At 42.3% G+C, this 15,476-nt stretch overlaps 1 protein-coding gene and 1 long non-coding RNA gene across 3 annotated transcripts in view; one reads left to right on the top strand and one right to left on the bottom strand.

Annotated features, from left to right (window-relative positions):
- The window catches only part of LOC132591903 (uncharacterized), a 337,077-nt gene extending 327,388 nt beyond the window's left edge, over nt 1–9,689 (top strand). The window contains exons 2-3 of the long non-coding RNA XR_015948993.1: nt 2,979–3,117; nt 9,552–9,689. This is a non-coding gene — a long non-coding RNA (uncharacterized LOC132591903). The remainder of the gene's footprint in view (nt 1–2,978; nt 3,118–9,551) is intronic.
- Nucleotides 6,389–15,476, bottom strand: LOC118081993 (myc target protein 1 homolog). 2 transcript variants are annotated; one of them, XM_088666280.1, is made up of 3 exons: nt 15,295–15,476; nt 10,389–10,476; nt 6,389–9,890 (listed from the first exon to the last, which is right to left on the bottom strand). In XM_088666280.1, exons 1-3 carry the CDS (start codon nt 15,340–15,342, stop codon nt 9,361–9,363), a joined length of 666 nt encoding a protein of 221 aa, XP_088522406.1. In that variant the 5' UTR covers nt 15,343–15,476; the 3' UTR covers nt 6,389–9,360. The 2 variants fall into 2 exon arrangements, with proteins under 2 accessions (XP_088522406.1, XP_034964593.3); XM_035108702.3 differs by lacking the exon at nt 10,389–10,476.

Raw genomic sequence — 15,476 nt, 5'->3', positions numbered from 1 at the left:
CCCCCGGTCATCCTGACCAGCACTTCGCCCAGTGACAGCACGAGCAGCGAGTCAGTAGGAGGGAATGAGGAAGGGAGCGGATTGGAGAGAGGGCTCAGTGAGGTGTCTGAGCCCTGACAACGCTATGGGGAACAGAGCATGCAGGAGGGGCTCAGAGACGTGTCAGAGCCCTGGTACTGCTCTGGTCGAGGGTCAGCGGATGAAAAACAGAACACATAGTGACCCCACCACTACCCAAAAGGCTTCTTGGTTTGTGATAAGAAGCCTTTAGAACAATGTGCCCTAGCAGGAATAAATGTTCCTGCTATTGCCCCATTAAAACTGGAGGAAGTTGTCTTGCAGTTCCTCCTGTGGCTCCCAGATAACATCAGAGCAGACCATGAGTGAACTTGTTGTTGTTTAGTCGTTTAGTCATGTCCGACTCTTTGTGACCCCATGGACCATAGCACACCAGGCACTACTGTCTTGCACTGCCTCCCGCAGTTTGGTCAAACTCATGTTCGTAGCTTCGATAACACTGTCTAACCATTTCATCCTCTGTCGTCCCCTTCTCCTAGTGCCCTAAATCTTTCCCAACATCAGGGTCTTTTCCAAGGATTCTTCTCTTCTCATGAGGTTGCCAAAGTATTGGAGCCTCAGCTTCACCATCTGTCCTTCCAGTGAGCACTCAGGGCTGATTTCCTTAAGAATGGATAAGTTTGATCTTCTTGCAGCCCATGGCATGGGCGTAGGCAGGGGGCAGGAGGGGGCAATTGCCCCCCCTAGAAGCAAGGCCCCTGGCCAGCCTGCCCCACTGCCCGCCTGGTGCCGTCTCCCTTCTCCCTGGCTGGCTGTGGGGCAGGCGGAGGGAAAGCACCAGAGCCGCGCAAAGCGTTTGGCTGGCTTTCCCTCCCTCCGCCCCACAGCCAGCAAGGGAGAAGGGAGACGTCCCTTCTAGCCAGCTGGCTGTGGGGCGGGCGGAGTGAAAGCTAGGCAAATCTGAGTCTTCTTCTTCTTCTTCTTCTTCTTCTTCTTCTTCTTCTTCTTCTTCTTCTTCTTCTTCTTCTTCTTCTTCTTTCTCCACGATCACTCATAGCCAAGTAAGATTGTCTTCCATAAACACAGTTTTAACAATGAGTCTGTAATTGACTGTGGAGGCCAATTCTGGATCCACACTTCCTTCCACAGTGGGGACATTGGTTTCCAGGCAGGAGTTGATCACAGTGTGGATTTGCCAAGCATGCCTTCCTCTTAGCACGTTTCTCCCTTGCGTCCTGAATTCGAGTTCTTCAAAACCCATGACACCTTTGGTAAAGGCTGTTCTCCAACTGGAGTGCTCACAGCAGGGCCATCTCAAGCAGGTCGGGCGCCCTGGCGGTGAGGCGTGGAGATCGCTCCGGCGCCCTCGCAGCGTGCAGCATGGCTTCCGCGCGGCTTCGCCGTTAAGCGCCCCCCCCCGTCAGCCCAGCGCCCTGGCACCCCGCGCCACTGGGACTGCACCTAGAGCTGGGGCTGGCTCACAGGCCAGTGTTTCCCAATTGTCAGTGTTTATACTATTTTTTTTTTAGATTTGTCTTGAGACAGTCTTTAAACCTCTTTTGTTGACCACCAGCATTACACTTTCCATTTTTAAGTTTGGAATAGAGGAGTTGGTTTGGAAAATGATCATCAGGCATCCACACAACATGACCAGTCCAACGAAGTTGATATTGAAGAATCATTGCTTCAACACAGGTGATCTTTGCTTCTTCCAGTACACTGATATTAGTTCCCCTGTCTTCCCAAGTGATGTGTAAAAATTTCAGAGACACCATTGATGGAATTTTTTTTGAGAAGTTGGAGATGGCGTTTATAAGCGGTCCATGTTTCACAAGCATATAGTAAGTGTCAGGAGGACTCCCTATAGGGAGCCTCCCCCCCCCGTCATCCTGACCAGCACTTCGCCCAGTGACAGCACGAGCAGCGAGTCAGGAGGAGGGAATGAGGAAGGGAGCGGATTGGAGAGAGGGCTCAGTGAGGTGTCTGAGCCCTGACAACGCTATGGGGAACAGAGCATGCAGGAGGGGCTCAGAGACGCGTCAGAGCCCTGGTACTGCTCTGGTCGAGGGTCAGCGGATGAAAAACAGAACACATAGTGACCCCACCACTACCCAAAAGGCTTCTTGGTTTGTGATAAGAAGCCTTTAGAACAATGTGCCCTAGCAGGAATAAATGTTCCTGCTATTGCCCCATTAAAACTGGAGGAAGTTGTCTTGCAGTTCCTCCTGTGGCTCCCAGATAACATCAGAGCAGACCATGAGTGAACTAGACCTGCAAAAATGCTGGCCAGGATGGTGCCGAGGAGGCATGTCTTTAAGCCAATCTGTGCCATTTGCACTCAACCTTGGGTTATAAATATGGACAGGAGACAGTGTGGTTACATTTTCACATCACCTTTCTTGGGGCAGTTTGGAATCCTTCTCTTCACACTGTCTCAGATAGAAGTCTGATTTCATCTTGTGTATCAGATTCTGTGGTGCAGCTGATAAACAACACCTCTTCCAAGTCAGCAGGTGAATCAACTGATGAGAAAGGGGAGGGGTAATCTCTGTTTCCGTTGTGGTGCTGAGATTTGGCAAAAAGGCCAAAAAAGGGTTTCTGCCCAACCCAACTACATGGTGGGGCCTGGCTGGGGATTCATTGAAGAAAGCTTGGCAGACCAGATCAGACACATGAGCTGTCGACTGGTCATTGATAATGTACGGTAGTTCACTGAGGAATGGATCTGAACGTGGGAAGCCATAGTGCAAACCTCACTCACAGGCAAGCTCACCAGATGACCTTGAGCATGTCACTGTCTTAGACTTAAAATGCCTTGTTTTGAGATATGAAGATTTGCCTCCCAAGGTCAAAGCCAAATGACAGACAGACTATCCTTAAGGCATATGAGATTCAGAAGAATTGAAATCAAGGCTCAATCTTATTTTACTCACATCTGACTTCTCTCTCCTTTCCTACAGGTCAAATTTGTCATGGCTCTCTGGACCATTATTCTTCCTCTCCTACTAATCCTTTCTCTTTCTGATGGCTTTCCTGATGATGAGCGTGTTAAGGAATGTGGAGCTCACTATGTGGAGATGGTTAATAAACTATGCCCAGGTATGTTTTCTGTCGCCTACCACAGATAATTTGCTTATGATTGCTTTACAAAACTCAAATTTATTTTTTGTTTCTTGTTTTATTACCTTTTATTTCTGATTAGCTTTTATTTCATGGATTAGCTTCTTATTGCATTTTGAATATGCTCTCAGTGACTTTCAGCTCTTCATGGTAAAGAAGAATTTACTTAGCTAGCAAGCTTTCAGTGGGCAGAGAATATCTGGAGAATAGTCAACCTCAAACTTTACAAAGGAAAGTTTGGGGAGCAGATAAGCTATACCCCAAACTCATTCATCAGTTATTTCAGAACAATGGCCAGGTATCAATGCATAAAAAACCCCAAGAGCTGGTCAGTTCTCATTTAAAATAAGCAAAACACTAAAATTCAAATAAAACTCACAAATGGTTACAAACAAAACTGCTTGATTCTAAAGTTGACAATCTAGGCACACTTACTTTGATGGGAGCCCCACACTGAACTCAGCTGGAGTAAACAAGTGCAGGATCAGCCCTAAATGTCACCACATTTCCAAAATATCAGCTCTTTTCACTAACCTTGCCAAGATCCCTGATTCACATAGCCTGAGCTTTGCCTAAATCCACAGGATCATGGCTCCCCTGAGTCAATCTTGTCTCACAGGAGTGGGAAATCTACTCATGTTTACACCTGTTATGAAAGTTAACTCGATGGGTGACAGAATGGGTGAAGGATGGCATCCTGCATATGTCCGAAACCTGGCTTATTGGTCACTTGCTCTGCACACACACACACACACACACACACACACACACACACACACACACACCGTATGTTGACTTGTAAGGCAAGGAAAATAGGAATGATAGGATCAAGTCCTGCTAGTGGTGACTAGTAGGCTTGAGAAGGACTACTTCTTTACTTGCAGGAAGCCCCAGAGTTCTGGACAATTGTACACACAAGGCTTGAAAGATGCATGTACGAGAGAGTTACTTCAGCTTTCATACAGAATGCTGTATTTTAAATATAGATCTCCCATTCTCCTGCAGGAGGCGTGAGTGGGACTGTTGGAGAAGAGTGCTGCACCACTCCCTGCGCCTATAAGGAGATAAAGGAACGCTACTGTCCCTGAACAATGTCTATGCGTGCGTGGAAAAATAAGCACTTTGCTATTGTGGCTTTAAAGTAATTGAAATAAAGTGCTGCCAACAGAAATATAAGCAGCCACTGTGCCTGATTACGTATGTATGCATGCATATCTGGAAGTTATGTACTGTATTTCATCAGTGCTGTATTACAGTGGTACCTCAGTTTGCGACCACAATTGGTTCCAGGGAGCCGGTCACTCCCCGAGTTCGCCGCTCCCTGAGGCACGCTTCTGCACGTGTATGAAGCTCCAATAGAGCACTTCTGCGCAGATCGCTTCTGCACATCCGAGCACCGCGGAACCCGGATGTAAACACTTCTGGGTCCGCGGTGGTCAGAAACCAAAGTGGTCACTCCCCGATGCAGTCACAAACCAAGGTACCACTGTATTTTAAAATCCCTAGATTGCAAAGTTCAGAAGAAAATAATTGCATCACTCTTTCCTTCCTTTTTATAAAAAGAAAATATTTGCCTTTACAGTCGTACCTCGGGTTACAAACACGATCCGTTCTGGGTCGCAGTTCGTAACCCGGAAAGGTCGCAAACCGAGCGCCATCTTTGTGCATGCGCAAAGCGTGCGCGCCGCTTCTGCGCATGCGTGCCGAAAACACTTCCAGGTTTGCAGAGTTCGTAACCCGAACTGTTCGCAACCCGAGCGGTTCGTAACCCGAGGTACGACTGTACTTCCAGGCCCCAAAGGGGCCCCCCAAAACACCATCCAGCTTTTAAAATAAGCTGTTAGAATTCAGTACATGGGTTAAGAAGTCCTTTGTGCCAAGTGTGTGAAAAGGGGTTGGATTAGATATTAGATGTGGAGAGGTGTTTCCTCACTACAGACCTGGGGGAACAATTAGGATGGTCCACCCCAGAGACTGGCTGAATCTAGTTCATTTCCAGGGGCCCTGAGGGAGTTCCCTATACCTGCTTCTGTTGAAGCCCTAGTAATTTTGTGGGAAAGACCCTCACTAAGAAAGGGAAAATACACCCCCACAAAAGATGACATGGATTTGCCAGAAATATGTAAATGTTATATATATATATATATATATATATATATATATATATATATATATATACTCATGCAAATTTAGTTATAATTGCTGTAATTTAAATAGAATATAGTGACTCTCCTTGTAGTTGGGAAGATTATACCCAGCTAGCTGCAGTTGGAACTTTCCAGAGGCTTGACACAGCTGACCCACATCTCCATGCAGCTTCAACATCTGTGGAGGGGAGCCCTATTCCTCCTTGGCATACAATAAAGTGGGGGATAAAGTGGAAGGGATAAAGTAGCCAGGGGAGCAGTACAGATTTGGAAGGAAGAGATACAGTGGTACCTTGGTTATCGAACTTAATCCATTCCGGAAGTCCGTTCGACTCCTGAAACAGTTCGAAAACCAAGGCGCTGCTTCTGATTGGCTGCAGGAGCTTCCTGCACTCAATCAGAAGCCATGGAAGCTGCGTCGGACATTCAGCTTCCGAAAAATGTTCACAAACTGGATCACTCACTGCTGGGTTTGTGACGTTTGGGAGCCAATTTTCTTGGGAGCCAAGTCGTTTGAGTACCAAGATACCACTGTACTTTAAAAATGAAGCATGCAGAAAGTAGAAAACAACAGAAAACTTTTTCTGAGCCCAAAAGAACACACCTTCCAGGGACAGGAATTGAGGGGAAAGAGAAATAACTATATCCAGAAACCCCAGGAAGGACTCTATACTTGGAGCACCACCACGGCCCCTTGGTGAATCCCTGTGGGTACCAAGTCTGTTCTTTCTACAGCTTAACATGTATTAAATAATAAAAATAATAGCAGCCTCTTCCCCCCTAGCAAGTCAAAAGAAACAGAGACAGGGAGGGATAGGAACAGGTAGCTCACTTGCTATAGGGCCTTCCTGCCAAGGAGGAGAATTAATCAAGGGAATTTGCACAAATAGCTTGTCAGTATCAATGGTGCTAAAGAGCAGAAAGAGGTCCTGCTGGGGAATTTTCTATATCGTTCTCCAAGTTCTCAACTACAGCATAAGGAAAGAATGAGTGCTTTGTTGTAGTCAGATTTTCAAGTGTACAAATCTGGTAGCATTCAGTCAGGGAAAAACTCATTTCAGGTGTAAATTGGAATATTTCTTAAAATAACCAAAAAGATAACATAGAGCAATATTTCTGACTTTATTTAAATCCCAACATTTCCAACATGCTGATAAAAAAAGAGATTTGTCTAGTCTTTAAATATACCATACTTTTCTGTGTATAAGACGGGGTTGTTGTTTTTTACTAAAAAATAATGTTAAAAAAGGGGGGTAGTCTTATTCATGGAGGCAATCTCCCCCCATTTTCTTAATTTTGAGTCCCCCCCAAAATAGGGGGCGTCTTATACATAGGGGCGTGTTATACATGGAAAAATACAGTATACCATCAAGCAACTGACCAAAAACCACAGGATTCATATTTCAGCTTCCCTGAGCTGAGCACACAAAACATTCCTTTGTGCATCCTGTGTGAATTATAGCAGGAAAACACAGTACATAATGCAGTCTCATAAATTCCCTATGAGAACTAATGCTATACATGGGATATTACCTTATATAAGCTATATACAGATCATTTGCAACATTTCCAGAAGTAAATACTAAAAAAATAAAAACAAAAACCCATTTATTTAAAGAGCTTTTCCATTATCATCGAAAACACAGACTGAACAAATTATCTATGCACTCTGGAGGAAATCTTACTCTCTTCTAAACAGCAATTGTATTGATCTTAGCAGGAAATGCAAACAGAATTAAAGGCTCAGGGATTTTTCATTGCAGTGACATATTTCTAGGAACACTAATAATATCAGTGGCAGTATCATAGACAATGAGGTTAACCCAAGGCATGATTATTGCCAAACTGAAAACTGTGACAGTCTGCAAGCATTGGATTGCATTGAAACCAGCTCAGAATCTAACATTATGTGATTTGATGGCAACATCCCAATAAAAGCAGCAACACTCATCACAGTGAAAGAGGAAGCAGGACTGACGTATATGTACTTCTCCTTTGCACAACTCTTTTATTTCATGCTTAGGAGGCTTATATTTTTTTCTCTTTTTTTTCATAATCGTTTTTATTGGCTTTTCCTATACATACATCAGCAAGAATCAGAAAGAAACATTTCAATACAAAAAAGGTTGAATAAAGAGTATACAAATTCCAGGATGTGTCTTGTCATTTTTTAAATAAATTAAGAATTGTTACAATTTATCAACTTCGTTTTATAACTTGTTTGTTTCAGTTCCCTTTCCCTTTCAGTAATTGTTTTTATTCTGCTCCTCTTATGGTCGACTTCCACCTCTCTCTCTTTCAGGCTTGTTCTTCCATTTATTCAGTTTTGCGCTCTCTAAAGTTATACCCGTCACAGATTATCTTACAAATTAAACATAGGTTTTTGACTTAGGTTACTTTAAGCTGTTGCATTTTATAATGTTGACCTACAGGCGTTTCATATCTTACCATGCTCCTTCAAATACTCTATAAATTTATTCCATTCCTTTTGGAACTTTTGCTCCTTTTGGTCCCTTATTCTTCCCGTTAGCCTAGCCAACTGCAGATATTCTCGCATTTTCTCTCTCCAGTCCTCTATAGTCGGTATTTCAGTCGTTCTCCACCTCTGGGCCAAGATAACTCTCGCGGGGGTGGTGGCATACATGAAGAGTTTGTGATCCTCTTTTTTAATGTTCCTGCTCAGTATCCCTAATAGCATTTCCTCGGGTTTTTTTGGGAAAGTATATCTTAATAATCTTTTCAATTCATTATACAGTATATTTGCTCCCAATAAACTTTCACCTTTTCGCAAAGCCACCACTGATGATAATAGTCTCCCTCTTTAACATTACACTTCCAACATTTTTTGTTATTGGATTTATTGATTTTGGCTAATTTAACAGGCGTTAAATGTCATCTAAACATCATTTTCATGATGTTTTCCTTTAAAAGAGTACAGGCCGTGAATTTAATCTGATGTTTCCCATGCTTAGGAGGCTTATAGGAGGGATTGGCTTAGGAAGCCCCTCATCCTGAGGTTAACATTGACATCCTTACACACATTTTTTTTTTAGCTTTAGGGCAGTGTTTTCCACCCCCCACCCCCCACCCCCATGGATCACTTGGAAATTGTTGAGACTCTGGGCAGGCCACTTAATTATATTTTCCTGCCTGTTGTCGCAAATGTAATGTGCTGTACAATGTTTGATTGTGTTTTGATTGTTTCTTTTATTTCTGATCATTGCATTTTACTATGTTACATTTTGCATTCCATAGAATTCAATAGAACTCAAATTGGAAGGGTTCTTCAGAGACACGCCACAGACTACCTGAAAGAAGCTCGCAGACCACAGTCTGGGAACCCCTACTCTAGCAGATTTTTCTTATATCTACCCTGACGTTTAGCCTCTGAATTCAATGAGGCTTACTCCTAGGAAAGCATGTGCAAGCTAGCAGCCTTCATCAGACAATGGTTCCAACTAGAAAGATCTTAAAACATAAATTGGGGATCTTAGCCCACAGAAATATAAAACAAATTCTAAGCGATTTACATCTGTTTTTAAAAAATCATGTAGATCTTGTAATCACATGGCACTATGGCCAACTGATGAACAAGTAGTAGGATTTATTTATTTATTTATTTTGCATATCAAAATGCCCAGAGGAAAATGCTTTGACCAAGAAAAGAAAAGAAACCCTAAATAAAAACAGCAATTTCATCACTGTGTTTAAGGTTAATTGGAGACTATCTACAAAGAAAACTATTTTTACATTCTGTGTCTCCAGAAATGAGTCAATGTGATAGACTAGATGAAGTCTGCATCTAAACTAAAGGCAATGGTTACAATGCAAATATAAACACACCATGATGCAGCAGACCATTGTGAATACTAGCACAAGAGAGGTATTTGTCGCTGAAAGAGACATCAGGCTTTCACTCCAGCAAATGCCTATCATAGAGGGACACAGAACTATCACTTGGGTCTCAGCACTGCAGGTCCTTGCAATGGTAGACTTCATAGGTGTCTTCATATAGCCCACAGAAAATCATACAACTGAGTTTCTTTCTATATACATACATCCCCAAGAATTGGAGTCAAGAGTCTGGGAACGCCTTTATGATAGAGTCGTAAGCAGGAGGTGGTGTTTGTATTGAGTTGGAGACACGAAGACTATTATTGGACCAGTGGAACTCGGGACGAGATAGGCTGTTGGTGGTGGTCCCAGTAAGGGTGGTGGTGGTGGTGGCTGGTACCAAAGTAATCACCTGACTTTCCATTTCTACAGGAAGCGGGGGGCTCTGCAAGAAGGGATGAAACGTTGAGGCTCGGAAACTTGATTTCCTTGGGAAGGAGTTGGCCTGCTCCAAGGAAGCTTGCCTTTGGAAGGTCAGGCTGGCCAAGCTGAGGTTACTGCGGCGTTCACAGCTGCTGTTGCGATAAAATCCTGGCCTGCTGGCAGAAGATCCACGAGAAGCTCTGGGACGCCGGCTGGAGGATGAGGTGCTCCACTGGGAAATATGAGCACTGGCTCTGCGACTAGACAGGCAAGCCAGCAAAGCCCAGATTATGCCTCCGATCACAAGTCCAATGACCATAGAAACAGAAAATGCTATTATCATATGATCTAAAACAAAAGAAGTAAAATGGGGTGAATATTTCACAGAATCATATAATTGTAGAGTTGGAACGGACCCTGAGGGCCATCTATTCCAACGAAAAAAATACAATTCTCATATACAATGCAATCCTATGCATGTTGACTGAGCCGTAAGCCCTAAATCAAATGCACTTTTGAAGTGTGTTCAAGATTGCTGACTGAGATAGACCAAACAGAGTACAAGATTTATCATACTGCTATTTTGCATAGCTTTAGTGGTCAGTTTTCACATTAATTAAGAAAATAAGGTCAGTCAGTGTTCGCAAACTTCTGTATTCATAGTCTATATTATTTTGAATGTATCTCTGTCCTTAAACAAGTAGAAAAATTGCCTTCATTTGTTTTGTAAAGGCTAATCTTTTTTTAAAGCAATTTTAAAAATGCTTTGTGGCTTTTTCTGTAATCAAGTGGTAAATAAATTGTATGAAATACATAAAATATGAAATAAATAAAAATTAGTCCTGCCTTTGAGAATGTGTCCAATTCCACAGTGGCATTCCCACACATCAAGTTTGTATTCCATAAGAAAGTAGATTGTTCTGCTGAACAAGCCCTTCAGTTAGAAGAACAATATTGCCATTTAAAACATGCCTTCAATTAACAGTTGAGGTAAATAAATTTTGGCTTTGTTGTGAAGACTTTCTAGGAAAGCTACGGTAAATCATGTGAATAAGTGTGGCAAAAATTATCAGGAGTGGGATTTCACACATCTCTAGATCAGGTGGCAGAGAGTAAGCTAGCCATCTGTTGCAGAAAATAAAACCAAAATAATATTGTCATATATTTTAACAACAACAACAACAACAACAACAACAAGTTGTGTCCCAGACTCTGCAAATTTTCCTTAGAATGATCAATATATCTCTATAGTGTAAGTATATTGCCCTCTGCTGGAAAACTACATAAATGAATATATCAGTTTCACAGCCCAACACCCCCCCTCCCCTGCCAATCCACACATCCATTAAAAAGAGAATAAGAAAAAAAAACCCAGAAGTTTAACACATTTAGTTTGGATTTTGAACCCTTTCATGTCCACTTTTATATAACAATTCATTTCACAAGGTTTCCTTGTGTAAGTAGCTACAAAAACTGTTGAAACCAAATTGGCAATTTATGACTCTGACTTTAAATTTGTCTTTGGTTCTTCTGGATATATTTGAATTTCCGCTCATTTCTTTTTCATATCTAGGCTTGGATGTGTATGTGTTGATATATTTCTTCAGAAATATTTGAGCAGTTCAGTTTACAGCTGTTGTAGGAAGGTGATACGTGTTATTTCCAAAATATACTTCCCCATGGTAATCCACCACAATCATTACTACCAAATGTCAACTTTGCACCAGGGAAAGTCTTTGTGACTGGTTTCTTTCCTGTGCCTTTCAGCAACAGCTTGATATTAGGCAATGCTAATTGTTGCCATTAAAAACTTTCCCCGTGATTCCCGCACACCACGCTACTCTCAGAGCCACAAAAACTGGTTGGCCAGAAAAGTGCTGCCTGTTTTGGGTCCACAGTTAATGGCAATGCTCCAATCATTTCAACTCCCATGGGGAAGTTTCAGAAGGTACTCTCTCCTTCTTCTTCTTATGCTGCTGCAGCAGCTCTGTAACATGGCAAGCTACATACATTCCCCCGTCCTAAAAAAGTATTAAAGGTACAAGAAACTGAGTATTATATATTTTGCTGCTCTGCTGTGGTGTTAGGCACAGAACGACACGTTAGGTCCCAGGACATTGTCTAAGCAGGGGCAGAGGAAGGGGGGAGCGGTGGGTGCGGGCCGCCCTGGGTGTCACCACAGAGGGAGGTGACAAAATGCCAGGCAGCACTCACTGCAGGGCCTGCAGCACACCCGAGCCACATGTCTCTTCTGGGAGAGACACGGTGGCTTCAGCGTGCGCAGGCTCTGCGCTGCCCAAACAGTCCACCCGCCGCCTCCCTTCCAGCTGTAGGGCGACTGAGTGGGAGGAGGCAGGCAGGCAGGCTCTGGAGACTGCGATGCACCCTGCTCCTATGGGCGGCTTACCCTGTTCGTGGGCCTACCGCCGCAGGCGCCCAAGCGGATTCCTCCGCCGCTGGGTCTAAGGGCTCATGCAGCCACGCTGCTGAAGCTAAGCAGGCCAAGGTCTGACAATTCAGGGAAATGTCTGAGACCCTGGACTCCTCAGGCTGTTTATTAAACGAGCAGGCTTATTTTAGAGTTGCTCGCTTGCCTGCTTACAGTTAAGTGCAGGTGCAGAATGGTAATCTTGTTTCCTGAACTTGCTTTTCCCCTTGCCTTCCTCCTGTAATTCCTGGGTTGGAATACACTACAGCTACCGTAGCCCAGTACATTCTGGGAATATGGTCTGGATCAGCCATAAACATGGGATCCCTCTTTCCCCGCTACATACCAGTACGAAATCACAAGCATAATTGAATATTCACAGCACTTGAAAACACTTCTACCACAACTGTACAAGAAAAAAAACACATTGAGCTGCATGATGGAAGAGGATTAAGATAAAGGTTTTCAGTAAACAGCTGTTACTGAAATTGTCACAGATGAAAAGCTACTTTCTTAGAGTTTCAGTAGATACTCAAAAGAAGACACTTAACCATTTGAAATCAGAACCATTGCAGCCAAATTATTTTAAAAATGAGCTAATTATGTGATGAGATCGTTGGCTACCTTTATTACGGATGTTTCTATAGTATTGAAGTGGTCATAAGCCATTTGTGTAATGTTACTCTTTCTTATCCCCACCCCCACACAATAAAGAATAAGTGGTCATATGCAATATAGCAGATGATAATAATAATAATTAGGACGCGGGTGGTGCTGTGGTCTAAACCACAGAGCCTAGGGAATGCTGATCAGAAGGTTGGCAGCTCGAATCCCTGCGATGGGGTGAGATCCCATTGCTTGGTCCCTGCTCCTGCCAACCTAGCAGTTCGAAAGCACGTCAAAGTGCAAGTAGATAAATAGGGGCCGCTCCGGATGTTTGCGACTGGACCTAACAGTCAGGGGTCCCTTTACCTTTAATAATAATAAGAATAACGATTTCAGAAGGCAATTAGACAGTAAGAGGGGACAATAACATCACCCAGACCTATATGGGGCTTGATTTATGGTTTTGGTCATATTCAAAATTATATGAGGTGGACGTTCCAGTTTCCTGCAGTTGTTGGTTAGCCACCAATTAGCATGGCTTTTGCAAAGTTTGGCAAGCCTGATGCCTGATGTGGAGCCAAGTTGCTTCAGGTGTTCCTTACTAAAAAGGAAATTCAACAGACATGGCAATCAGCAAAATATCCTGTAACATTTGCAGAATGCATTAAAAATTTGGTCAACAAAACTTTGGCTTTGTGACTGGGAAAAATGTAGCTGAGAAAAAAGGCCGTGCATTTGTTTATTTTAACATTATACATTGAACTCTAACTTCCTTTTCCTGCCATACGTGAACAAATATTTCCAGCACAATTACAATATGCTGGTTTCGGTAGCCATGTGAATGAAGGATGGATTTCTTTTATTATTATAATAAATATGGCACGATACTCCTCCCACTACATTTTGACTGCTATTTTTGTCACCAGAAATAAAAATAATGGGCAACTAATTTACCCTTTAGAAATTGACAAAACCCCTAATTGCTGTTGATACCTCTGATCCCAAAACAGACTCCCATGCCTTTAGGACAGTAATTCTCAAACTGCTCCAGATCCAGGGCCAGATTTATGTATAAACTAATCAAGCTATATCTTAGGGCCCCACTCTCTTGGGGGCCCCCCAAAAAATTAAAGATAAAAAAATGATGTACATTTTCAAAATATAAGATAAAAAACAAATAAAATAAAACCTCCATACAGCAACAGTGTTTTGTGTTGTCCCTAAAATATCACTGGTTTGCTCCTTTCTATATACAGTGGTACCTTGGTTTGCATATGTCTTGGTTTGCATACATTTTGGATTACAAACACATCAAACCCGGAAGTGCATGTCCGGGTTTGCAACCGTTTTTTTGGATTATAACCCTTATTATTATTATTATTATTATTATTATTATTATTATTATTATTACAAACAAACAAAAAATTGGAGGCCCCATTGGTGAAAGCGCGCCTTGGGTTACAACCTGTTTTGGTTTGCAAACGGACCTCCAGAACGGATTATGGTTGTAAACCAAGGTACCACTGTATAGAGGGCCTACATTCTGCATGTGCAAATGGCTTTAGATGCCTATTAGGTCCATAAATTTCTATAAAGCAGGCATGTCCAACTCCCAAGAGACTGACCTACTCCCACTATAAAAATACTGGCAGTGATCTACCTACTGGGTTGACCAAAGTTGTTGAGCTTTCTTTGGGGAGATTTGGGGGGGGGAGGGAATCAATCAGGATCACGAGATCAACTGCAATCGACTGGTAAATTGTGATCGACCGGTTGGACATGACTGCCTATAGCATATATTCAACACAAAAAACCAGCGACAATATGTTTTATTGGGAAAGGGCAGCTGGACATATAAAGGGCCCCATTACCTTCAGTAGCTTAGGGCCTCATCAAACCTAAATCTGGCCCTGTCCAGATCCCTGAAGGATGTGTGATGCTGGGGGGGAGGGCTTATGTCAAGGGAATTAAGGGCAGGCTTATGCCCCCCCTCCCCAATTCTGTTCCCATTTCACAGTTCATGCTAAAGTAGCTGGAATGCCTGATGCTATTACCACAGGGGAGGGGCTGTGCTTTTTCCATATCCTGGGGTTTGAAAAAGAAATGGATGTTCTATATTGATCAGTAGAATAATAGTAATGAGAATGCCATGAAGCCCAGGAATGTGGAAAAACTTGCCCCAGAAAACCAAGCAAATACACACACACACACACACACACACACACACACACACACACACAAACCCTTCTTTATAGTATTGGGTTACACTGATAAAATGTAACCAGGGCTGCTAGTACTGTAATTCTGAACTTAGTGTTGTAATGATCAAAAATCCTTATTCAAACCTCTAAACAAAGTTTTCTTAATAATGGGATGATTCTTTCCTCAGTAATTGGCTCAAAGCAAAACAATAATAAATATCGTATAGTTTTTCTCATGGTTGTTAAAATGTTGAATGCATTTAATGAAACTTAGCAAGGAAAATGGGATAGTAAAATATTAGGGTTTGACATGTTCGCAGATATGCCTGTTGTAAAATATACTGTAAAATACTATAACATATAAAATACTATAACCGTATAATGAACACGTTAGAAAGACATCATCTAATGGACAACATAATTGTATCACAGAGACAGAATTCAGAGAGAATATAAAAATGAAAATAATTATAAGTCACATTTCTTTTTTAAAAAACACATACTGATATGTACTTACTCCAGAAATTACTCGGCAATAAGTTGTCAGGACTAGTGTTGTTGGCATCCATGGTATTCAAAATTGTCAAAATAATGAAAATATTGTATCCACAGTGGAACACTTGGTGTATATTAGAAATTTGACTTGAAAAAGAACGCCCTTACATATTCCCTCAGATTGTTCTGTTTGCATGAAAGGAA

The sequence above is a fragment of the Zootoca vivipara genome, chromosome 3 (assembly GCF_965207765.1).
Source record: "Zootoca vivipara chromosome 3, rZooViv2.hap1.1, whole genome shotgun sequence".
NCBI classification, from domain to species: Eukaryota; Metazoa; Chordata; class Lepidosauria; order Squamata; family Lacertidae; genus Zootoca; species Zootoca vivipara.
This window is presented reverse-complemented; position numbering and strand designations above follow the sequence as displayed.

Coding starts and splice junctions, on each gene's coding strand:
- LOC118081993 (XM_088666280.1), bottom strand. CDS start 15,342: ATGCCAACAACACTAGTCCTGACAACTTATTGCCGAGTAATTTCTGGA. Junction 10,477..15,294: donor ATTGCCGAGTAATTTCTGGA/GTAAGTACATAT, acceptor TTCTAACTGAAG/GGCTTGTTCAGCAGAACAAT. Junction 9,891..10,388: donor AATTGGACACATTCTCAAAG/GCAGGACTAATT, acceptor CTTTTGTTTTAG/ATCATATGATAATAGCATTT.